The 24,986-nt window shown below is 46.6% G+C and overlaps 1 protein-coding gene across 15 annotated transcripts in view; it reads left to right on the top strand.

Moving 5' to 3' along the window:
* Nucleotides 1–24,986, top strand: part of DCTN1-p150 (dynactin subunit 1) — a 398,222-nt gene that overhangs the window by 283,526 nt on the left and 89,710 nt on the right. For all 15 annotated transcript variants that reach the window (XM_069328813.1, XM_069328823.1, XM_069328818.1 and 12 more), the window contains 3 exons: nt 10,390–10,563; nt 10,845–10,977; nt 22,891–23,081. In XM_069328813.1, the coding sequence (XP_069184914.1) occupies nt 10,390–10,563; nt 10,845–10,977; nt 22,891–23,081 (498 nt within the window). The remainder of the gene's footprint in view (nt 1–10,389; nt 10,564–10,844; nt 10,978–22,890; nt 23,082–24,986) is intronic.

The raw sequence follows: 24,986 nt of genomic DNA, 5'->3' as shown, positions 1-24,986 counted from the left end.
AGTGTCTCGTTTCTGGAGTTTTTGGGTTTAGTTCTCAATATGATAATAATTCATGGGGTCTCCAATTTTCTGGTGCAGGAGAACCTTTCGTTAAAAGAAAACCTTAGTTTACTTAGAGTAGAATGATGCAATTGATGCATCTCATAATCAATTGTATTATGTGCTGTATACATTTAAATATGTCACAAACAAACTTACAGATCAATTTTCATTAGTTTAAATTGCTGTTGAAGGCTGCAGGTTCCTCACCCCTGTTCTAGTGGGATGACCTCTCTCAATTCCATCCAATACTGACAGAATGAGAGGTGGACTGGAACTCATTCTTTGGATTTGCAAGATCGTCTATTACCCTCAGGATGATTCCTTTGCCTCACTGTGGAACTATCAGTTGCCTCTAAGCTGATGCTTTTCTTAATGACAGTGCACTTGAGGAGGATACTTGGACTGGAAACAATGGGACTTGGGTCATTTTCTGGGGAAGGGGGGGGCCTTACGGCTCCCCAGAGCTATCGAGGCTGATATGAATACCCCTAACTATTTTGCATCAGTCAATGTGGGTGGAGTTCTAGGCCTACCGGGGAACATGAGCCAGAACCTGGCCCCCTCACAGAGGCACAAGGAGCCATGGCCCATAGAAATGCACATGTGATTTGGAGCATTCTATATCTGCCATCGACTGGGACAGGCACGCAGAAAGATAAACGCCACAAAACAAACCCCTATTCTGGTTAAAACAACAAAAATCGCCAATGAGTGGACAGAACTCCCCAAAAGAAAAACAAGCAAACAAGCATGACGTCACACAAGCTGCGCCGCATGTTTTGCGCAGCTTCCCCCGTCCCCGAGAGGGGAAAAGGGGAGCCCCAGACCCTCACACCGGCAATCCACACCACAGTTCCATGGCAGATGGGATCGTACACAGTCGTGTGGCTCCAGCTCTGGTCTTCTTCAGTGCTGTCATTGTTTTCAGTGCTGCTTTCCCAGTGGTCGTGCGAGCTGGGAGTATTATTCTCAGGTACTCGGACTGCATGTGCTTAGGGTCATTCCCTGAATGCCCTGTAAGTACCGCTCTTGAGGCTTGAGGTTCTCTTCCACAAGTAACCTTGGGTCTACCTCTGTTGGCCTTTTGCTGCTTGGCGTTTGGCCGCCCTGAGTATGTAGGGGTTTTCCTCCCTTGTTTGCCTTGGGATAAGTGGTAGTTATTTCACTGGTGGGGCGCCGGGTACTGTGTAGCTAGTTTTCACCTATAACAGAGGCCGGCTCTGTTCTCTTCGGGTACGTTGTCTTCTTGCGAGGTTTTTCTTTTCTTTTTCTTTTTGTCTTGTGGGGGGATCTGCCTTGTTTTCTCCCCTTCCCCTTATATTAGGTCATTTGTGTGGTGGCACCCCCTGCTTTGCCCTCGTGAGTGGACACATCCTGTGAGTTCAGCTTATAGCAGTTTGCTTGGTAGTTTTGGGGTGCCAGTTAGCAGTACACTGCCTTAGCAGACCCAGTCTAAGGGCCCTGGAAAACCCTGCGGGGACACTCGGGTCCAATGAACGAGATCCCTGCGTCTTCCCCTCACTTTGTGCGAGTTTGAGGGTTGCTCTGTCCCCTTGTCTCAGGTTGATACTCCTTGTTTTTTCTCTGTCGTGCTGCCTGTTGGGTCGGTGACACATTCGACTCTGAGTCCTGCAAACTTTGGTGCTTGTTTGTGGCTCCATTCACCCTGTCTGTTGATGACATTCCTCGGGTGTAGGCGGCTCACGTGTTGCTGGGTAGGTTATTGCAGCGCGCTTATTTAATTGCTTCCCAGGATGCCTCGGGGCTGCCCCGCTTTGCTTCTCAGGACCCGGGCTTGGGGATTTTGGTCGCGTCGGCCTTGGTTCGATCCGCGTCCCCTCGTTCTTCCCATGCTGTGGTTCCTTCAGTCGCACTTTCCCGTGCTTCCGGCTCTTAGGCGTCTGAGGGCTACGGGGTTGGAGCAGGGTTTCGAGGTTTGAGACTCAGGCAGTTTCAGGGGTTGCCCCATCCGGGGTTGCGTCGGAGGCTTTCGAGTCTGTTCCTCCAGCTGTAGCTCAGAGATCTGACCAGTAGGCTCGCTCTCTTCCTGCTATTTTTGCCACCCCGGCTTTTTCTTGTGAGGCCGGGGCTTTGGAGGACGACTCGTCCCCGGGTCCTGATGTGGTGGTTCCCGGGGTTGGGGAGGGACTGACTTGGGGGCCTTGTGCCCCATTGGACCCACCTGGGTTTTCCAACCTTTTGAGTGGGGCTTACTATTACAAGGAGTGGGGTTTCCTTTTCCCCCTCTGCATACGAGTTGACTTTGGGCGTCGGCCCCTTCCCGGGTGTGGTTCTGTGGGGTGTTTTCTCCACTTCCCACTTTTCTTCTCTAAGGCCTGTGTTCTGCTTCATGCCGCATTTGTTTTCTGTTGTCTCGGGTCCTGCATGGCCTTGGGTCTCAGATACTTTTGGGTGCATCTGTACCTCTGTGGTTTTGTGCTTGTTGGTCTTGGATCTCGAAGGGTCGGTGGGTCTTCGATGCTTCTGCATTCTTGGCACATCTGTCGCCTTCCTGTGGGGCTTCTTTCCAGTCCTTTCTGGGCCTCGTTGGTACTCTACCGTCCTTTGTCTCGACATTACTGTTATTAGTTCCATATTCCTTGTTGGCACCCTCCCCAGGAGTCGAGTGGTGCAGCCCAGACCTTATGTGTCCTGCGCATGCGCCGTGGGTGATTGTTTTGTTCTGGTCGGTGTACACCTGTTGGTGCTATGCACGCTTCTCCCTGGTACTCACCTAGTTGTGTTTGCGGGGGTTGAGCTCTGGCTCTTTGATCCCGCCTCTCAACCATCAATCAATAGGTGTACAGATTCCTGAGCCTATTGGGCTCTGTCATATCTACACTTGAAACTGTGCATGGAGTCAGCCTCCACCACATCACCTCCTAATGCATTCCATTTGTCAAGCACTCTGACACTAAAAAAGTTCTTTCTAATATCTCTGTGGCTCATTTGGGCACTCAGTTTCCACCTGTGTCCCCTTGTGCGTGTGCCCCTTGTGATAAATAGCCTGTCTTTATCTACCCTGTCAATTCCCTTCAGAATCTTGAATGTGGTGATCATGTCCCCCCTAACTCTTCTGTCTTCCAGTGAAGTGAGGTTTAATTCCCGTAGTCTCTCCTCGTAGCTCATACCTCTCAGCTCGGGTACTAGTCTGGTGGCAAACCTTTGAACCTTTTCCAGTTTAGTCTTATCCTTGACTAGATATGGACTCCATGCTGGGGCTGCATACTCCAGGATTAGCCTGACATATGTGGTATACAGAGTTTTGAATGATTCTTTACACAAGTTTCTGAATGCTGTTCGTATGTTGGCCAGCCTGGCATATGCCGCTGATGTTATCCGCTTGATATGTGCTGCAGGAGACAGGTCTGGCGTGATATCAACCCCCCAAGTCTTTTTCTTTGACTCCTGAAGAATTTCCTCTCCCAGATGATACCTTGTATCTGGCCTCCTGCTCCCTACACCTATCTTCATTACATTACATTTGGTTGGGTTAAACTCTAACAACCATTTGTTAGACCATTCCTTCAGCTTGCCTAGGTCTTCTTGAAGCCTCAAACAGTCCTCTTTTGTCTTAATCCTTCTCATAATTTTGGCATCATCCGCAAACATTGAGAGAAATGAATCTATACCCTCCGGGAGATCATTTACATATATCAGAAACAAGATAGGACCGAGTACAGAGCCCTGTGGGACTCCACTGGTGACTTCACGCCAATCGGAGGTCTCACCCCTCACCATAACTCTCTGCTTCCTATTGCTTAGGTACTCCCTTATCCACTGGAGCACCTTACCAGCTACACCTGCCTGTCTCTCCAGCTTATGTACCAGCCTCTTATGCGGTACTGTGTCAAATGCTTTCCAACAATCCAAGAAAAGACTGGTGGTAGACTGCTCTCGCTCATTTTCTCTCTCCATTTGTCGCCCTCTGGATATTGGGGGAGTGCTGTGTTTTATATGTGGAGAACACATCTAGTTCTTTCTCTGCTTATGAGTGTGGCTAGGAGTGGCATTTCCTCCGCCTCTCCACTGCTCCTACTATCCTGCACAAGCATCTCTCAACATGTTCCATTAGCGATGCTCCCACACTGTTACACGGCTTCGCTGTCGTTCCTCGATAGTGCCTGTGCTCTACAGGTGAGATTCTACGGTCTAGTGTCTTGTTAGCTGGAACTCTGGACGCTCATTCATTGCCGTCGTTCAGCGCCAGGCTGCACCCTTATATATATAAGTTCCGTAGCATTCTGATGTCTGACCCAGGTAGCAGTTGGGTCAGCCCATGTGTTGCACTTCCTCGGTGGTCGCCCGGGTTGACATCGGTGGGCTCTAATTTTCATGTTCAAGATTTCCCCATAGTTTTTGCCCGACCTACCCTAACCTGTCATTAACAGCCTTTGGCTTTTGGTTTAATGGGTTGTCAGAATCTTTTCTGCATTCTTCTTGGCGTGTTCCCTGATTTTGACTTGGGCGTCCATTGTGGGGTCGCATAATATGGGTTAGACCAGTTCCCATTCTGGTCAGTTTCTACCTTGTGGTTCAACCATATGTACGCTCCTTCTCCACATTCATATTCACTCGGCGTGTGTACACGCCTTCTATATCCCTCACCTTCCTCCTGTAGTTTGGATAACTTTTTCCTGTTTCTTGGGGTTGGAATTTTTGGTGCTCATGTGGAGGTTGCTTCTCCCATTAGCGTTTGCATTTGGGCGAGGGTCTTGTTTTTTCTCGCTTCACGTCTGCGTGTTGCTCATGTGCCTTCTGTTGCCAATTGCTTATGCTTTTGTCCCTGCCTTCCAGTACTTGGACTGTCTTTTCATTGCATTTTTCTGTGTTCCTACCTTATCCTACACATTGTTGTGTTTCTTGGTAGTCGCATCTTGGCTGCTTTCATGCTTGTGCTAGGTTGCATTCTGTTCTTGTTCAGTTTTCCTGGTGTGGAACAGGCTCAGTGTTCTGGTGTAGCTCTTCGTTCTTTTCTCTTTTGTCACTACCAGCTTCTGTGTTGCATTGTCTGCTGGTGTCTATTGCTTTCAATCACCCACTCCTGCTCCTCCAGTTCCTTTTGTTGGGGCAGGAGGCGTTTGGCTTCTTGCCCTGGCTACGGTTTTTCTTTGTTGTTCCTTTCAGGGTCCCAGACGGGGGTGTGCCTCCCGGACGGGGCGTGTCTGCTCGGCCAGGTTGGTTCTTTCCCGGCTTAACGGGTTTTATCGGGGTTCCTGGTTCCCCGGTGGAGGTTCCTTTTGGTTCTTTGACAGCCTTGGTTCCGGTGCGGCTTACTCGCTGTCTGCACCCAGGGGTTTTCTCTTGGCTCCGCCTCTCTTGCATGGTCGGTCCGCTCCGTGACGGGGCTGATTTGGTCTTATCAAGTCTTCTAGTCTGGTCGTTTTGACTCGAATATCTCACAAACTTTTTGGTGATCAAGTGGCTTTTTGAATGTGTCCCACCTGCGTGCTTCGTCACAGCGGCGGTATGGGGTTTTTCTGGCGGTCCTTCCTTTTCTTTTTGTCTCTTCGTAGGTGTACTGCAATCTTTCTTGTCATAGTCTTGTTCTTGTGGTGGTTCAGGGCTGTCATCTGACCGCATACCATCGCGCTGTCTCGTGCGGCATCGGCGGAGCCGCTTCGGATTGCCCTGGTTTTGTTATTCCTTCTGCACCGTTACGCCTTATCTCAGGAGTTGTTTGTCTCCGGCCTGCTTCTGCTCCACTTGTGCCGTGCTGCTCATGGGCAGGGTGCTCTTTTCTTTCTTCCCCTCGGGTTGTTGTGGCCCCTTCGGTTCCAGTTTTTGTCAGTGGTTCTCCTTGGGGTTCTGGTGTTCAGTCGTTTGCGGCCGTGTCTTCTTTTCAGGTGGGGTTGCTACGGCTCTTTCCAGAGGGGTTCCTGGGGTTGTTGCTGTTTGGTTGGTTGGCCGGGGTGTTGTTTTTGTGTCCGGTTGCGCCTCTCCGCTGTTCTTTGCGCTCCCCGGCCTCTGTGGCCGGGACTGCGCTTTGGGTTGATCCAGTTTCCCTTCTTTCTGTCTAGCCTGCCTGCGGTCTCTCCCATTGCCCTTGACATTCGTAGGCTTGCTGCCGTCTTGGACTGACAATTGGGCACTAGTTTGTTTTGGCAATCGCGCTGGGTCCTGGCTGCGTGCTCCCTCATGTTTGTTCCTGGACCTAGTCGGGGCCTGTGTCGCCTTGGGTTGCCAGTTGCAGCCTGTTGTCTCGACTTCATATTGTGGTGTGAGCGATGACCGCCTCCCCAATGCATCCCTCTGTTTTCATCTTTGGTGAAGTATCTCCGGGGAGCCGTAGGAGCTCCCTCCAAAAAACCAGTGTTGAATGTAATGAAATGCCATTTTCTGGGTGAGTCCCAGAGGCTCCCTGGCAACCCTACTTTCCTCTGGTCGGCGGTCTTTTCACGTTTTTGATATCCAGCCTCGGAACTGAGGTATGGATCACGGGCGCGAGGGTCTGGGTCTCCCCCATCCCTCTCCCGGGGATGGGGGGGGGGGGAACTGTGCAGACATGTAGCGCGGCTCGTGTGATGTCATGCTTGTTTGCTCGTTTTTCTCTTGGGGAGTTCTGCCCACTTGTTGGTGATTTTCATTGTTTTAACCAGAATAGGGGTTTGTTTTGTGGCGCTTACCTTTCTGGGTGCCTGTCCCGTTTGATGGCAGATATAGAATGCTCCAAATCACTTGTGCATTTCTATGGGCCATTGCTCCTCGTGCCTCTGTGAGGGGGCCAGGTTTTGGCTAGTAGTCCCTGGTAGGCCTAGAACTCCACCCATATTGACTGATGCAAAATAATTAGGGTATCCATATCAGTCTGGATAGCTCTGGGGAGCCTCCGGGTCTCATCCAGAAAATGGCGTTTAATTACATTCAACACTGGGTTATTCCTCGGGCCCAACTTTTCTGCACTATTAGATTTGAGACCTCTGCAGAATGCATCATTTTGATCACTCCTCTGTAGCCTGTTCAGCCCTTGATCCTGGCTTTTTTTTTTAACTTGTTGACCCCATTCTCTGCCATTCCCAGGATGTTTGTGTCTCGTAGATGATCAACAGACAAGCTTAGAGTCTATTTACCAATCTTCAAATCTTTATATTTTGATCCTTTTGTACCCACTCCTTTACAAGGACCAGTACAAGAAACTAGTCAGTGGCATTATGGATAACATTGCTTTTTAGATAATATTTTATGAATTTAGCAAATGTTTACAATTTTAGTAGATAATGTAATGACCACCATTCCTTATCCCAGACAGAGTACCATTAATGTAACAACCACGTTTCTATTTTTGTCCTGAACTTGGCCCCAATCACCCCCCCTCCCCCACTCCGATGTGATGACCACTTTTGGATGTGGAGGTTGCATAAAAAAAAAACTGACTGGCGGAGTACTCATCTCCCTCGAATTCTCTTGGGAAGACATCTACTTTCCTTATACTTGCATGACAGTACTCAGATAGCTGCCTCAGTCAGGATGTATGAGAATCTTATCCAACGGCCTGCATCAGGTACACACACTGTTGTTGGCTATGGCCTACCTGGAGGTTGCCTTGAGGCTTTTTCAGGGCTTATTGTCCCCAACCAGGCCTGGTTGCTGGACTGGTCGACCAGGCTGTTGGACGCAGCTGCTCGCAGCCTGACGTATAGGTCACAGCCTGGTTGATAGGTATCCTTTGGAGATGCTTGTCAAGTTCTCTCTTAAACATTGTGAGGAGTTGGCCAGTTATGCCTCTTATGTGTAGTGGAAGTGTGTTGAACAGTCTCAGGCCTCTGATGTTGATAGAGTTCTCTCTCAGAGTACCTGTTGCACCTCTGCTTTTCTTGTTATCCAACCTGTCATTTTTCTTGCGGTTGTGATGCCTATTAATGCATTTCGTAAGGTCACACCTCACATTCTTAAAGACAAATTCTTCTGTGTAGCACCTGATTATATCCTCTAATGGTGAGGTGGTAGGTGACATAGATGAATGACATGGGATATTAATGGGGTAGTAAATTAAGAGTGTGACATGTTGGCAGTGTATGTTCTTCTGGTTGCTTCCATTCCTGTTGCAGGGTCATTTGATCCAGCTTCTGCATTGGCCCGGGGTCTTGAAGTGGGTAGAGTGTAACTGTGTATTAACTGGATATTGAGTGCTGGTCTGGATTTCTTGATATGTAGCGCTTCACTGATGTCTAATCTTCTGTTGTCATTGTATCTATCAATTATTTCGGTGTTGCTTTGGCAACATCAAAATAATTTATTAATTTAATACCTCATGTATGTCATTCATCCATGTCACCTACCATCTCACCACTAGAGGATATAATCAGGTTCTTCACATAAGAATTTATCTTTGAGAATGTGAGGCGAGACCTTATGAAACGCATCACTAGGCTTCAGACCCAAATAATAAGTAAAAATGAACTTTGGAGAGTTAATTTTTAATCTTCCTGCTTCAGTGAAGAAAAACATAAGGAATATTGAGAAGATTCATGCCAGAAACATAAATCTAAAACTTTGTCGTTTTCAACGAAATATATTTAAATGAAAGACTGCCACCAAAATATACTAATACTGTGTATGTGTGTGTGTAATTACCTAAGTGTAGTTACAGGATGAGAGCTACGCTCATGGTGTCCTGTCTTCCCAACACTCTTTGTCATATAACGCTTTGAAACTACTGACGGTTTTGGCCTCCACCACCTTCTCACCTAACTTGTTCCAACCGTCTACCACTCTGTTTGCGAAAGTGAATTTTCTTATATTTCTTCGGCATCTGTGTTTAGCTAGTTTATATCTGTGACCTCTTGTTCTTGAAGTTCCAGGTCTCAGGAAATCTTCCCTATCGATTTTATCAATTCCTGTTACTATTTTGTACGTAGTAATCATATCACCTCTTTTTCTTATGTCTTCTAGTTTTGGCATATTTAATGCCTCTAATCTCTCCTCATAGCTCTTGCCCTTCAGTTCTGGGAGCTACTTAGTAGCATGTCTTTGCACCTTTTCCAGTTTGTTGATGTGCTTCTTAAGATATGGGCACCACACAACCGCTGCATATTCTAGCTTTGGCCTAACAAAAGTCGTGAACAATTTCTTTAGTATCTCGCCATCCATGTATTTAAAAGCAATTCTGAAGTTAGAAAGCGTGGCATAGGCTCCTCGCACATTATTCTTTATGTGGTCCTCAGGTGATAGTTTTCTATCTAGAACCACCCCTAGATCTCTTTCTTTATCAGAATTCTTTAAAGATTTCTCACATAATATGTAGGTTGCGTGGGGTCTATGTTCTCCCATTCCACATTCCATAACATGGCATTTATTAACATTAAATTCCATTTGCCAAGTGGTGCTCCATATACTTATTTTGTCCAGGCCATCTTGAAGGGCATGATAATCATCAAAGTTTCTGATCCTTCCTATTATTTAAGCATCATCAGCAAACATGTTCGTATAATTCTGTATACCAACTGGTAGATCATTTATGTAGACAATAAACATCACTGGTGCTAGAACTGAACCCTGTGGTACTCCACTTGTGACATTTCTCCAGTCCAATACATTGCCTCTGATTACTGCCCTCATTTTTCTATGTCAAAATATTTTTCATCCATGTTAGGAGCTTACCTGCCACCCCTCCAATATTTTCCAGTTTCCAGAACAACCTCTTATGTAGAACTCTGTTGAAAGCCTTTTTTAGGTCCAGATAGATGCAGTCAACCCAACCATCTCTTTCCTGTAAAATCTCTGTTACTCGATCATAGAAACTGAGTAAATTCAAATACACAAGATCTTCCAGAGCAAAAACCATACTGTTTGTCTGATATTATATCATTTATCTCCAGGTGTTCTACCCATTTAGTTTTGATTAGTTTTACCAATACTTTCACTATTACACTTGTCAATGATACAGGTCTATAATTGTGACAGATGTTAGACGTCTTTGACTCTCAGGCATAAAATGAACTGTCTTGGCCAATCTCCACACTTTCCTTGAGGGACATCGTCATCTTGCATCATGCTGATTGGCTCTCACAAGCAGCACCATCTCTGTTACCATAGCAACTGAAGCCTTTAGCACCTAGAATCTCTGGGATTTCCACCATCTTTACGGGTAATAACCCTCGCCTTCATGAGTCTTCCTCACCACATGTTTACCACCATAATGTCACAAAACACATTCTTATTTAAGCTACTGTACTTATTTCCTCACTAAAACTCATGGGCACGAATGAATAAATGCCAAAATGATGTCTGCCGGACGGGAACAACTCTCATACAAGAGGTAGCCTAGGCTAGGCTACCTATAATCATAACAATAAATACTTCATTTATTCATATTTTGATTTGCTATATAAATATATTTTTGTATAGGTTATGAGAGAGCGTGAAGCTGCCAATGAAGTCATTGTTGACCAGGATACAACTATTAGAAAGTTCCGTGAGCTTGTGCAGAAGCAACAGGAGCAGAACTTAGACCTGCGACATTCGTTAGAGAAAGAGACAAACAAGCCCATTGGTACACCATCAGAGATTATTGACTTTAAGGTAATTTTGAATTTGATTATTATTAAATTATTATTTTGTGAGAGACTGAAGTTTTCATTGTTGATGTATCATTACATAGTAGGAGGTATATGATTATACTCAAGCAATTTCTTTAATGAAGATGTGATTCAGGCTTGTGTAATATTGCATCTAGACAGTTTTACTGAGTATACTCTTTATGGCACATATTAATAAAATTAAATGTTATAAAATAATAATTAGGAAAGAAAATAGTTTATTAGTTTAACTTTGAAGTTTATATTTGTGTATTTTTTTTCTAGAAAATGTTCACAGAGACCAAGGCTCATAGCAAAGCAATTGACATGGAACTGCGGCGTCTTGAGGTGGCTCAAGCTAATCAACACGTTTCATACCTGACACAATACATGCCTGACAACTTTATGACTCGTGGAGGTACATAAAATTACTTTGTGATGCATCTTGATATGAAATGGTTGGTTTAACCATAATAAATGTAATTAAATATGAGAGTTAACAAGAATATTCATATAATTTCATATTTATGATCAGTAATTTATACAGAACAGTATATTATTTTTTTTAGAAAAAACCCAGCGTTGAATGTAATGAAACGCCATTTTCTGGGTGAGTCCCTATGGCTTCCCGGAGCTTACGAGGCTGATGTGTTAATGTCAGACATTAGCATCATTAGCATTAGCATCAGTCATGTGTATGGAGTTCTTATGTGCCTACCGGGGACCACGAGCCAAGAACCTGGCCCCCTCTAGAGAGGCAAGGGGAGCAATGGCCTATAGAAATAAATCCCTGTGTAATTGGAAGCATTCTATGTCCGCTATCGATCAGGTTAGGCACCCAGAAAGGTAAGCGTCCTAAAACAAACCCCTATTCTGGTGAAAATTACAACCAAAAGCCGACCGAGTGGATAGAACTCCCCAAACAAAAACGAGCAAACTAGTATGACGTCACCCGTCATCGCACTGCTGTTTGAGCAGCTCCTCCCTCCCCGGGAGGAGGAAAGGGTAGCCCCAGACCTACCGCGCCAGCGATCCACACCCTAGTTCTGAGGCTGGATGTCAAAACACGCGAAAAAAACGCCGACCGAAGGGAGGGAGGGATGCTGGGGAGCCTCCGGGACTCACCCAGAAAATGGCATTTCATTACATTCAACACTGGTTTTCTGGGGGGAGCCCCTATGACTCCCTGGAGCTAACTACCCACAGAGGGAGAAGAATAGGGACTTACCCGGGAGGCAGTTGCTGCTAACTCCTCAACCCGAAGTAGAGACAACTGGCTGCATCTGCCGACCCAAAGCGACACAGGCCCAACTGGGCCCAGGAACGTTTACAGGGTACGGAGCAGCCAGGACCCTGTTCGACCACCAAAATCCTCGCACCCGAATGTCAGCCCAGGACATATTGCCAAAGACGGCAGCAAGAGCCGCGAACTTGCGGATGTCATGGGCATGAGGATACACCACAGGCTAGCTAGCCTTAATAACCCTGTGGACGACCTGGGAGACCCGCACCCTCGAACAGGGAAGAAGAGAAACTGGATCAACCCAAAGCGCGTTCACGGACACAGAAGCCGAGGCGCGCCAATAATGGCGGAGAGCCACAACCGGACACAAAACATGATGCATCCCCCGGCCTAACCAATCAAGCATCAACAACCCAGGGACCCCTCCGGAAAGCAGCAGTCTTATTCTTCGCCAGAAAAGGAGGAGAAGGCTGCAGACGAACAAAACGATCACCCCGACCGAAGGAACAGAAACCTCTACGCCGGAGAAGAGCATGAAGCTTACCTACCTGACCCCCAGAGGCCAATGCCAACAGAAAAAAGAGCCTTTGAAAAACAATCCGGAACCGAAGAGGAAAACAAAACGAGAAGAAGAACGAAAAGAGAACACTTTCCAATGACCAGGACTGCTCAGGCGGCGCATGAGCAGGCCAGAGGTGAAACAACGCTCGAGACAGCCTTGCGAAACAGAGCATACGTGACATCGATACCAAAAGCAAGCTGAAGCAGCTCCGCCAGCACCGCACGATATGAGGTGACAGTGTTAGGCATAAGGAGACAGTCCTAGAACAACCAAGAGTGAAAGGACACCACCACCCTAACAGAAAGTGAAGTACTGTACAACAACGAAAACGTAAGAAGAACCGGAAGTGACACACAATATGGATAATCATTCATATTTGCAAACATTCAAGGTTTAAAGCCAAAGTCAAGAAACAAAGTTAAGTTCATAAATGGCCTCCTATTAGAGTCAAACTCAATATTTGAGGCATTCATGGAAACTCATACAAAAGATTACATGGATGGTGAAATCTGGATTCCAAATTATAATTTATATAGATGTAATAGAGAAACTAAGTCAAATGGAGGAGTAGGTCTGTATATTAAAGAAGACCTGATATGCACAGAGCTACTAAACTCAACCAATGAGGTGGTAGAGATACTTGGAATTAAGGTAGAAAAACTAAATCTATTTATTATTTTAATATATGAACTGCCAGATACAACGGTTGAGGAATTCACAGAGCAGATGCACAAAATAGAGAACATCCTTGATAACCTAGCCAACCCAGCTCCAGATATTATCTTCCTTGGAGATTTCAATTTACCAAGTCTAAGATGGAGAATGGTAAATACAAATATCATAGCAGGGAATGACCAGAGAAATAACCAACCACAGGTCAGAGAACTTTTGAGATTCTGTGACAAATTCTCACGCAATCAACAGATTACAGACCCAACTAGGAATGAAAACACACTAAACTTGTTATTTACAAACAATGATGAACTAATCAGAGATATTACAATCTCAGATACGATATACTCAGACCATAAGCTCATTGAAGTGCGAACCAGCATAAATAACGGTAGTAGGTCTAAGAGACCCAACAAGTGAGAAGGAGTATTCAATCAATTCAATTTCAACAATAAGAGGATCGACTGGGAAAAAATAAATGTAGACATTGCAACTATTCAATGGGAGACAGTCTTAAGCGACAAAACTGCCACACAGGGAATAGCTCAACTGACAGCTGAAGCATACAAGGTCTGCTTGAAGCACGTGCCTCTGAAAAGGGTCAGAAAGAGGAGCATTCTGGAAAGAGAACGCAGACGACTGTACAGGAGAAGAAAAAAAATAACGGAAATGCTTTGGCAGATATAACTATCACAAGAAAGAAAAATAAACCTAAGCAGGGAGATCGAAAAAAATAGAACAAACGTTGAAGCGATCATATGAGTCTGAGGAAATGGAACAGAAAGCTATACATGTACAAGACATAAAGAAAAATCCAAAATATTTTTTCACATACGCAAAATCAAAATAAAAAACCTCGACCAGTATTGGACCGTTAATTACAAATGAAGATACGTACACAGAGGACAACAAAGAGATTAGTGAAATTCTAAGAAGCCAGTATGAGACTATGTTTAGCACACCAATAAACATGAAAGTTGATGACCCAGACAGCTTTTTTATGAATGACATTCAAGCTGCAGATAATATAACGGATATTAACATGAACTCAGAAGACTTTGAAAGAGAAATTTACAATATGCCCATGCACTCAGCTCCTGGGCCTGACTCATGGAATTCAATATTCATAAAGAAATGTAAAGTACCAATAGCGCGAGCACTCGGCATAATATGGAGAAAGAGCCTGGATACAGGGGAGATACCACTGCACTTAAATCTGTAGATATAGCTCCTCTGCACAAAGGGGTAGTAAAGCCTTGGCAAAAAATTATAGACCAGTTGCACTAACATCACACATAATAAAAGTGTTTGAAAGAGTGATTAGGAATCAAATTTCTAGTTTTTTGCAAAGTAATGAGCTACACACTCCAGGACAACATGGATTTAGAGCGGGCAGATCCTGTCTGTCACTGTTACTCAACCACTATTGTGGTTGTGTGGTGCCCATATCTTAAGAAGCACATCAACAAACTGGAAAAGGTGCAAAGACATGCTACTAAGTGGCTTACAGAACTGAAGGGCAAGAGCTACGAGGAGAGGTTAGAGGCATTAAATATGCCAAAACTAGAAGACAGAAGAAAAAGAGGTGATATAATCACTACATACAAAATAGTAACAGGAATTGATAAAATCGATAGGGAAGATTTCCTGAGACCTGGAACTTTAAGAACAAGAAGTCTTAGATTTAAACTAGCTAAACACAGATGCCAAAGAAATATAAGAAAATTCACTTTCGCAAACAGAGTGGTAGACGGTTGGAACAAGTTAGGTGAGAAGGTGGTGGAGGCCAAGATCGTCAGTAGTTTTAAAGTGTTATATGACAAAGAGTACTGGGAAGACAGGACACCACGAGCGTAGCTCTCATCCTGTAACTACACTTAGGTAATTACACTTAGGTAATTGCTATGACAAAATCACAGAAGCTTTAGAAGAAAAGCAAAATGCAGACATTGTATACACAGACTTTGCAAAGGCGTTCGACAAATGTGACCATGGGGTGATAGCACACAAAATGAGGTCAATGGGAATAACTGGTAAAGTAGGACGCTGGATACAAAATTTCCTGCCGAACAGAAGACAAAGAGTAACAGTCAATCAAGTAAAATTGAGTCCATGCGCAGTTAAAAGCTCTGTACCTCAAGGTACAGTCCTTGCACCTCTACTGTTCCTTATTCTCATATCAGATATAGACAAAAATACACGTCACAGCTTTGTGTCATCCTTTGCAAATGACACAAAAATCAGCATGAAAATTACCTCTGCTGAAGACATTGAAAAATTACAAGCAGATATCAACAAAGTTTTCGATTGGGCAGCAGAAATAACATGATGTTTAACAGTGATAAATTTCAGGTACTCAGGTACGGCAAAAATGAGGATCTGAAACATAATACAGGGTACAAAACACAATCGAATCTGCCCATAGTAGGAAAACAGCATGTCAAGGATTTGGGAATAATGATGTCCGACAATCTAACGTTTAGGGAGCATAACCAAGCAAATATTGCGTCAGCCAGAAAAATTATAGGATGGATTACGAGAACTTTCAAATCCAGGGATCCCATCACAATGGTTGTACTCTTCAAGTCACTTGTGTTGTCCCGTCTCGGGTACTGTTCAGTATTCAATTCCCCCTTCAGAGCAGGAGAGATTGCAGAAATAGAGGGAATACAGAGATCATATACTGCACGCATATATGAGATAAAACAACTAAATTATTGGGATCGTCTCAAAGCTCTCCAAATAACAGGTTGGATAACAAGAACTTTTCACACTAGAGATGCTATACCGATGATGATACTTTTCAAAACGCTAGTGCTCTCTAGAGTGGAGTACTGCTGCACAATGACAGCCCCTTTCAAAGCTGGAGAAATTGCTGACCTGGAGAGCATGCAGAGATTCTTGACTGCTAGAATCCACTCAGTACAACATCTAAACTATTGGGACCGACTAAAGAGCCTAAATCTGTACTCCCTTGAGTGCAGGCGGGAGAGAGACATAATAATTTACTCGTGGAAAATAATTGAGGGGCTGGTCCCAAACCTGCACACAGAAGTAACATCACATGAGACCAGAAGACATGGCAGGATGTGCAGAATACCCCTATTGAAAAGCAGAGGTGCAACAGGTACTCTGAGAGAGAACTCTATCAACATCAGAGGCCCGAGACTGTTCAACACGCTTCCGCTACACATAAGGGGCATAACTGGCAGACCCCTCACAGTGTTCAAGAGAGAACTGGATAAGCACCTCCATAGGATACCTGATCAACCAGGCTGTGACTTATACGTCAGGCTGCGAGCAGCCGCATCCAACAGCCTGGTTGATCAGTCCAGCAACCAGGAGGCCTGGTCGACGACCGGGCCGCGGGGATGCTAAGCCCCGGAAGCACCTCAAGGTATGTACTCTCTAGAAAGGAGACGAGAGAGATACCAAATAATATACACATGGAAAATACTGGAGGGCCAGGTCCCAAATCTACACAGCAAAATAACATACTGGAGTGAATGATATGGAAGAAAATGCAGAATTGAACCAGTGAAGAGCAGAGGTGCCATAGGCACAATCAGAGAACACTGTATAAACATCAGAGGTCCGCGTTTGTTCAACGTCCTCCCAGCGACTATAAGAAATATTGCTGGAACAACCATGGACATCTTTAAGAGAAAACTGGACTGTTTTCTAAGAGAAGTTCTGGATCAGTCGGGCTGTGGTGGGTACGTGAGCCTGCGGGCTGCTCCAAGCAATAGCCTGGTGGACCAAACTCTCACAAGTCGAGCCTGGTCTCGGGCCGGACTTGGGTAGTAGAAGAACTCCCGGAACCCCATCAAGCAGGTATCAAGCATGAAGGACCGTCAGGAAACTTCATACTGCCGCCGAGACAAAGCCCGCAGGTGGGACACTTAAAAAGGAAGCCACCTGATCACCATAGAGATGATGCTAAACTCGAATAAAAAATACCATTCGCAAAGACTCGAGGAGAAGATCGAACCATCCACATGACGTACCTGTCCGATCTGCTGGAAGAAGCGGAGCTGCGGAAGAACCTCCATGTTCGTACACCGAGCAAGCAGCGCCTGAAACCACGGCTGGGCCGGCCACCAAGGGCCCAAGAGGACAGCTCTTCCCTGGTAAGTATCCAAGCAAGCCAGGACCTGGAGCAACAGTTGAACTGGCGGAAAGAGGTACAGGAACCCCCACCTTGACCAGTCTTGCCGAATGCCGTCGACCCCAACGGCCTTGCAGTCAGGAAAGGGCGCCATATACAGAGGAAAGCTATGCGAAGAGGTCCACCTCGGGGCGTCCGAACGTCTGGCAAAGCCAACTGAAAAAGTCGGCGTCAACCGCCCATTCCGTGGAGAGGGGAACGAAATGAGACAGGCCGTCGGCCAAGATGTTGGACACTCCCCGTACGTGAACTGCCAGGAGAGCCAAACCCCGAGAACTCAGCAGATGAGTCACCCAAAGCGGCCAGCGCCAAAGAGCCAAGGACCACATCGAACCCACCAGATTCAGACAATGGACCACCGGGGAGCAGTCCGAATGGATCTGGATCATCGACCCGCGGGCGACTCGAATCCTCCGAAGAGCAAACCACACCGGTGCGAACTCCCACACAGTGCTGTGGGCTCGACGGAAGGACGGACCCCACTATCCCTGGCTGTTCTGGTGAGCACTGGTCACAAAGCCCCAGTCGAGAGTCTACGCATCTGTGGACACATCGAGCAAGGGCTCGGGGAGGCGCCAAGGCACTGAACCCCGAAAAATCCGAAGAGGAAGCTGGCAACGCAGCAAATGACACAAAGCCCCCGGGGTCCGAACCCAGCGATCGCGAGAGAGGCGGAAGGGACTACCCCGAAGGAACCAGAACAGCCGATGAAGCCAAACCTGACCCGGCAGATATCTCAGCATCACAAAGTTTAGGCTCCCACACAGACCCTCGAGTATCCGCCAGGTGACCCGGGAGCCCCCAGAAACAGGCACACGCGGGACCGCAGCTGCAGAAGAGACTCCGGAGGAAGAGACAAGGAAGCGGTCCGAGAGTCACATACAAGGCCCAGCCAGGTCCGAATCTGGGAGGGAAGCAGATGGGACTTCCTCCAGTTCACCAAGAACCCGAACTCGGCTAGCTGAGAAAGAACCAGATCCCTGGCCAGCAGACAAGTGGACTGGCTTGGAGCCCAAACCAGCCAGTTGTCGAGGTAGGGCAACACCCGAACACCTAACAGATGCAGACGGATCACCACGACCCGCGTGTGGTGCATGAAAATGCGAGGTGCCAGGTTCAACCCGAATGGGGGACAACGAAAGCAGTATGCGGAAGCGGAAGTATGAAGCCCCCCACAACAAAACTGAGCCAGTCCTTGAACCCTGGATGAATCGGGACGTGCCACTAAGTGTCCTGGACTTCCAGGGACACCATCCAAGTGCCCTGCTTCAACAGGAGCCGAACCTGGGATAGCGTGGTCATCCGAAAAGAGGGGCAATGAACCCAAGGGTTCAGATGGGACAAGTCCAAAATGAAATGCAGGTCTGCGCAGTCCCGTTTCGGGACTGGAAACAGACAAGAAACCCATCTGAGGGACATCGTTTCGACTACACCCAAGCGAACCCACTCCAAGATGACCTGACAGCGCAAGGGAAGAAGCCTGCCCCGCCAGCCCCTCGCCCCTCGCAGGGGAAGGGGCCACCCAACGCCACCGGAGGCCGTGCGAAACGACCTGAAACGCCCACAAATCGTGAGACTAGGCGTGAGCGAACAGCGCAAGCCTCTCCCCCATCGATCTTTTAATGGGGCGAACCACACAAAGGGCCGATGCCCATTACGAGACCCAGAACCTCGCACAGAAAGAACACCGTGCCGACCAGACGAAGGCGCGTCCGAAGGAGGTGCCGAAGCCGAACCTGACACCGGTGGCCTACCGTGACGAGAGGAACCCTGAGTCTTGGCACGACCCTTCCGGGAAAGTCCAACATGGGACCCCCGGAGAGCCAGCAAGTCCGACATAGGACGGCAAGAAGCCGAAGCAGCCTGAATATAATGTGCAACGGCGGAAGCCGCAAACAAGAGAGGGCAAAAAGGAGAAGACATCCTAAGAGCCAAGGCCCATGCGGATTCCATAGAGGAGGCAAGCACCGTCTGCCGACACGCGAGCCGGGAGGCATAAAACAGAGCCACCGCATCCCTTAAGATTGGCGCTAAAAGCTTCAGCAAGGCAGCCGATGAGCAAGCCGCTGAGGCCGAGGCGCCAGACCTAGGAACAGCCCCAAGTGCCCCCACATCCTCCATGAGCCAGTCGGAAGACAGCTCCAGGAGGGAAATGAAGCGCAAGGCCACAACCAAAAGGCCCCAAACGTGCAAGTCCTCCGCCACCTGCACTGCGGAAAGAGAGGAATCTGCACATATAGCCGAACGACACCAACATCCCGGGCAAGGGCAGGAGCAAACAAGCACTCATTGAGGTGCTCAAGGTCGCCCCCCAGGAAAACCTAAAGCACCGTCAAAGCCTCCCGCCACTCAAGTGTGCAGGAACGGCAGGAGTGCCAAGCCTCCAAGGTAAAGACATGACAGTCCGCCAGCCAGGACGACTCCGGAACCTCATAACGGAGCCAGAAAGGGAACGCAGTCCCAAACCTGAAAGTCGAGGTATCCATTGCCGAGGCATAATCCGGGTCACACAGAAAGTTTGCCGCAAGGGCCGCCCGCACCGCAGCAGGTTGGATGTGATAAGCTGAAAACCTCCGGAAAGACGAAACCGAAGCGCCCGGGGAACACGGAACCGAACCAAGGGAGAGGCAGACACCAAGTCCAACTTGTACGCACTGGGGGGGGGGGGGGGGGAAGAAAACCCCACTCCTTGTAACAGTAAGCCCCGCTCAGAGGGTAGAAAATCCCAGGCGGGGTTCAGCGGGGCCCCAGGACCCCAAGTCAGCCCCTCCCCAGCCCCAGGGTCCTCCTCCGCAGGATCTGGGGCCGAGTCCTCCCCCCAAGCTCCAACCCCACTAGACAAGGCCGGCACAGCTATAGAAGACGGATAGAACGTGGCCCACTGGTCAGACCCAGAGGCTTCGGCCGGGGGAGGAGACTCGAATGCCTTCGTCGCCACACTGGAAGGGGCATTCCCCGAGGCTGCCCGAGTCTCAAGAATAACTAACCCCTGCCTCGACTCTAAAACCCTCTGACACTTCGGGGAGGCATGAAGCAGGGGAGGGGGACCAGAACGAACAACAGGGGGAAAAAGAACTAGAAGTTGCGGACTGAACCAGGATCGAAGCGACCCCCACCCCCAAGTACGGGTCCCTTTAAGCAAAACGGGGCAGCCGCGGGGCATCCGGGTGAGCAACCAACCGAGCGCGTTGCAACAAATGAAACCTAGAATGCAACACCTGCGCAGCCTGTACCTGAAGATGATCATCCACAGATTGGGTAAATTGAGTCGCCATCAAGCAACAATATTTACAGGACTCAGGGTCGAAAGTGTCACGACCCAACAGGCTGCGTGACGGAGGCAAAAACAGTGAGGGTCGCCCTGAGACAAGGGGACCAAACAACCCTCAAACTCTCACGAAGCTAGGGGGACCCCGGGGTCACATCCATCGGACCCACGCGTTCCCTAGGGAATTCCCAGGGTCCTGGAGCCAGATTCACAAAGCAGTTACGCAAGCACTTATGAACCTGTACATCTTTTCTCAATCTTTGGTGCCTTTGTTTACATTTACTAAACAGTTAATGAGCTCCAAAGCACCAGGAGGCTGTTTATAATAATAACAACAGTTGATTGGGAAGTTTTCATACATGTAAACTGTTTAATAAATGTAACCAAAGCCGCCAAAGATTGAGGAAAGATGTACATGCTCGTAAGTACTTGCGTAACTGCTTCGTGAATCTGGCCCCTGAACGTTTACTTGAAGAGTACTTGCGCTCAGGTAAACCCAGGCAGAGTACTGCTAACCGGCGCCCGAAACTACCAAACAAACTGTCTAAAGCTGAAGCCCAGGAACGTGTACACTTGTGGGGACCAAGCAGGAGGCACCACCAAGTATCAGGGTGAGGCCAAACACCAGTGGCAAATAGGGCAGAACCCCCCCAACAAGGAAAAAACAAAAAGAAAAACAAAACCCCGCAAGAGGACAACGTACCCCAAGGAACAGAGCCAGCCGCTGTGATAGGTGACAACTAGCTGCGCAGCACCCTGCGCCCTTTACCTGCGAAAACTGCCTATTACCCTAAGGTAAACTAGGGAGACAAAACACCCAAGTTCTCAAAGGGCGGCTGAAAAACCGAGCAGTAAAACGGACACACAGAGGCAGATCCCGAGGAACTTGTGGAAGGTAACTCCAAGCTCCTAGGGCAGTACTTACAAGGCACCTAGGGAAGGGAACCCTAGGTGCATGCAGCCTGAGTACTGAGGAATAACTCCTGGCTCTCGCACTCTTGGAAAACAGCAGCCACACACAAGGTACAGCGCCACAAAGTCTGGAGCAAGAGCACACAACCGAGCCAGTAACATCAGCCTCAAGAACTGGGGTGTGGATCGCCGGCGCGGTAGGTCTGGGGCTACTCTTCCCCCATCCCGTGGAGGGAGGAGCTGCGCAGATAGCGGCACGACGACGGGTGACATATACTAGTTTGCTCGTTTTTGTTTGGGGAGTTCTATCCACTCGTTCTGCTTTTAGTTACAATTTTCACCAGAATAGGGGTTTGTTTTGGGATGCCTACCTTTCTGGGTGCCTAATCCGGTCGATGGCAAACATAGAATGCTTCCAATTACACGGAGGCTTCTATAGGCCATCGCTCCTCTACCCTCTCCAAAGGGGGCCAGGTTCTGGCTCGTGGTCCCCGGTAGGACCATAAGAACTCCATACACATGACTGATGCCAAAGTCTGACATTAGCATATCGGCCTAGTAAGCTCCGGGAAGCCGTAGGGCCTCCCCCCCAGAAAGGATATTTTGGAAACTGCTGGGCAGTCTGTTTCTGGAATAACTATAGTAGTTGTGGTAGGGCATAGATTCATCCCTTTTGATACCAGAATGCTGTAAATTACTAGAGGCAATTAGAGAATTACCATTACGGTATGGCTGTTTGAATAGACTCATTATGCCCATGATAGTCGTGCTCTTTTTCTGTCACTTTTCTTTCTCGTGTCTTCTCCCTAGATCACCACCCACCTTATATCTCTTGCCCCATATCTTTTCCCATCACATTTTTCACAGAAAACTACACTACTTTCATAATTGGCAGGTGTAGAAGGTATGTGGGAAACTAATGATTTGAGAAGAGTTGAAGAATTACTTGGGGTCCTTGTGATGCTAAGTAGGGCTTGGAAAGGCTTCAAGTGTTTAAAGTATAAGTGAACTTAGTGTTGTCATGCTGAGCAGGATTGCTCCTTTGTCCAGTCCTTTGTTGCATCACTATGACACAGGAAGGATGTTTGAAAATATCCTCACTGGACAGGTTCAGAATCCTGCCCTATAAGTCATTCAGTAATTGTGCTTTTCGGAGCCTATGAGTGGTTTAACTCAGAAATACAATTATTGGTGCAAAAAACTATATTTGCTAATATCATTTATGTTGGGAAAAATAGCTAAGGTGTAATACAGAATGCCTTGCAACATATTGGGTCTGGATTTTCACTATATTTATTTTAGAATCATTGCATTATACATTGTTCCTGGTAGACTTGTCTAGCAGAATTTTGTACTATTATCTTTTGTAATTACCTAAGTGTAGTTACAGGATGAGAGCTACGCTCATGGTGTCCCGTCTTGCTAGCACTCTGTCATATAATGTTTTGAAACTACTGACGGTCGAATTATGAATTGATGTCTATGTTAATACTGTACTTCTTTTAGGTGACCATGATGCTGTGCTTGTGTTGCTGTTGGTAGCAAGGATGATATGGAAAGCTGACATTGTTGTGGGTGGTATACGAGACAAGTATCCTGTGCCAGACGTTATCGATCGTAACACTGTTCTCAAATCTCATCAAGTTGAGCAGTATGCCTTTTCATCTCGCCTCCTACAACTTCTGTACACAATGCAGGTTAGTAAGATTATTTTTTTCTTCTGTGGTGTATATTAATAAAATCATTTTGGTGGTGTGACTTTTTCATTGTTATTCCATATCCTAATTTTTTTGTTACGTTACTATAGCTTGCATATAACTTATCTCTCCCAGTATTGCACTTCTACAGTAATTTGTTGTTTTTCTTGCTTATCCTCTTATCATGTCAGATTTTAGTTTTGTATTTTGATATACATGCTGCCTTGTATGTTATGTATGACTTTTATAGCTGCTTACTTCAGTACAATGGGGCCTCGACTTACGATGCTAATTCGTTCCCAAAGACGGATCGTGAGTCGAAATATTGTAAGTCGAAGCGATTTTTCCCATGAGAAATAAAGGGAATTGAATTAATCCGTTCCCCACCCTACAAAATATTAACATACAAATACATTTTATACTGAATACAAAGTTTTTTCTAACTACAATACAGTACATGTGTTTATCTTACCTTTATGGAGGGCTCTTGATGACGTATGGAAGATGGTGATGAGAGTAGAGGAGGAGAGTTGTTACTGTTTGGAAGGGGAGTCCCCTTCCATTATCACATCAGGCAGTGATATTTTCTCTGGGGTACACTCTCTCCTACGTTTTGCCTGAATGCCACTAGGACCTGGTTGTGGTTCAGTGCTTATTTGTCTCACTACAAATTTGTCAAGAGAAATTTGTTTTCCCTTCGTTTTAACATTTGTCTGCAATGATGCATCAGTGTCATTGAATAGGCTAAGGCAACGACCTACTGCAGCTTGATGTGGGCGAGTCGTTTCAGCAAAGGTTTGCAATTCTTCCCATGCTGCACACATTTTCTTAATTGTTGAGGAAGAGACATTCTGTACTCTTGTTTCTGCTCTATGGTCATCCTTACATGGGTTTTCATATGTTAAGCCTTACCACTGACTTTCCTGGGACTCATGGCATGATATATAATACTTACTTTAATGTTCAAAATGCAAAAAATCACCACAAAAGCGGAATTTTTTATAGGCGTGATCGTCACTAAGCGTGCAGCTGTAGTAAACTGAGGTAGGTCGGCCGCGTGACCGGGAACCATGTGCTCAGTCGACCCGAACGTGTACCAACAAATATCGGATGTCGAGTCCCATTTTTCAATGAAATTTACATCGTAACTCGAAATTATCGTAAGTAGGGGCAATCGTATGTCGAGGTGCCACTGTATTACTATAATATACCTGAACTACTACATTCATCTTCTACACAAAATAAGGTTCCACTGTCTCAGTATGCAGTCAGGCAGGGCAACATTCTGGTTCCCGTGGCAAAGGCAACTTTCCCAGTTATTCCCGCAGGGTTGTAATGGTACTAGGGAGCACTGGAGAATATTGTGACGTGAAACATTATCAGAGCTATACTGGAGAAATGTAATGTGGCTCTCACTCTCAAAGAAAAAGAAATCAAAGAAAAAAAAGTGCTGCTTTGGCCCTTGCAGTGTGAAAAGTTGCACAGGAGATAAAAAAATAAGCAAATGAACAATTAACAAATTCACTATAATCTTAAACATTAATAAACATGAAAAAATACCTGAAACCTTGTCTGACATACACTTGGCAGTTATACGAGAAAACAAAAATGAACATATAAGCAAATTGACGTTAATACAAAATAATTAAGGGGGACCTGCGATTTTTGCACTCAACACGACCACCTGCACACGGCGCAGTAGTGAGCAAACGACGAGTGGAGGAAGTTATGTTGTTTCCCGGAGCACCAGAAGAGACTAGCTTTAGTGGGCAAAATCTGGTGACAGTTTACTATCCAAAACCACCTCTAGATCTCATTCTTTATTAGAGTTCTTTAATTCCTTTCCACCTAATTTGTAAGTTGTGTGTGGTCTATATTCTCCAATTCCACATTCCATAACATGGC

This window comes from Procambarus clarkii, chromosome 22 (genome assembly GCF_040958095.1).
Source record: "Procambarus clarkii isolate CNS0578487 chromosome 22, FALCON_Pclarkii_2.0, whole genome shotgun sequence".
Classification (NCBI taxonomy): domain Eukaryota; kingdom Metazoa; phylum Arthropoda; class Malacostraca; order Decapoda; family Cambaridae; genus Procambarus; species Procambarus clarkii.
This window is presented reverse-complemented; position numbering and strand designations above follow the sequence as displayed.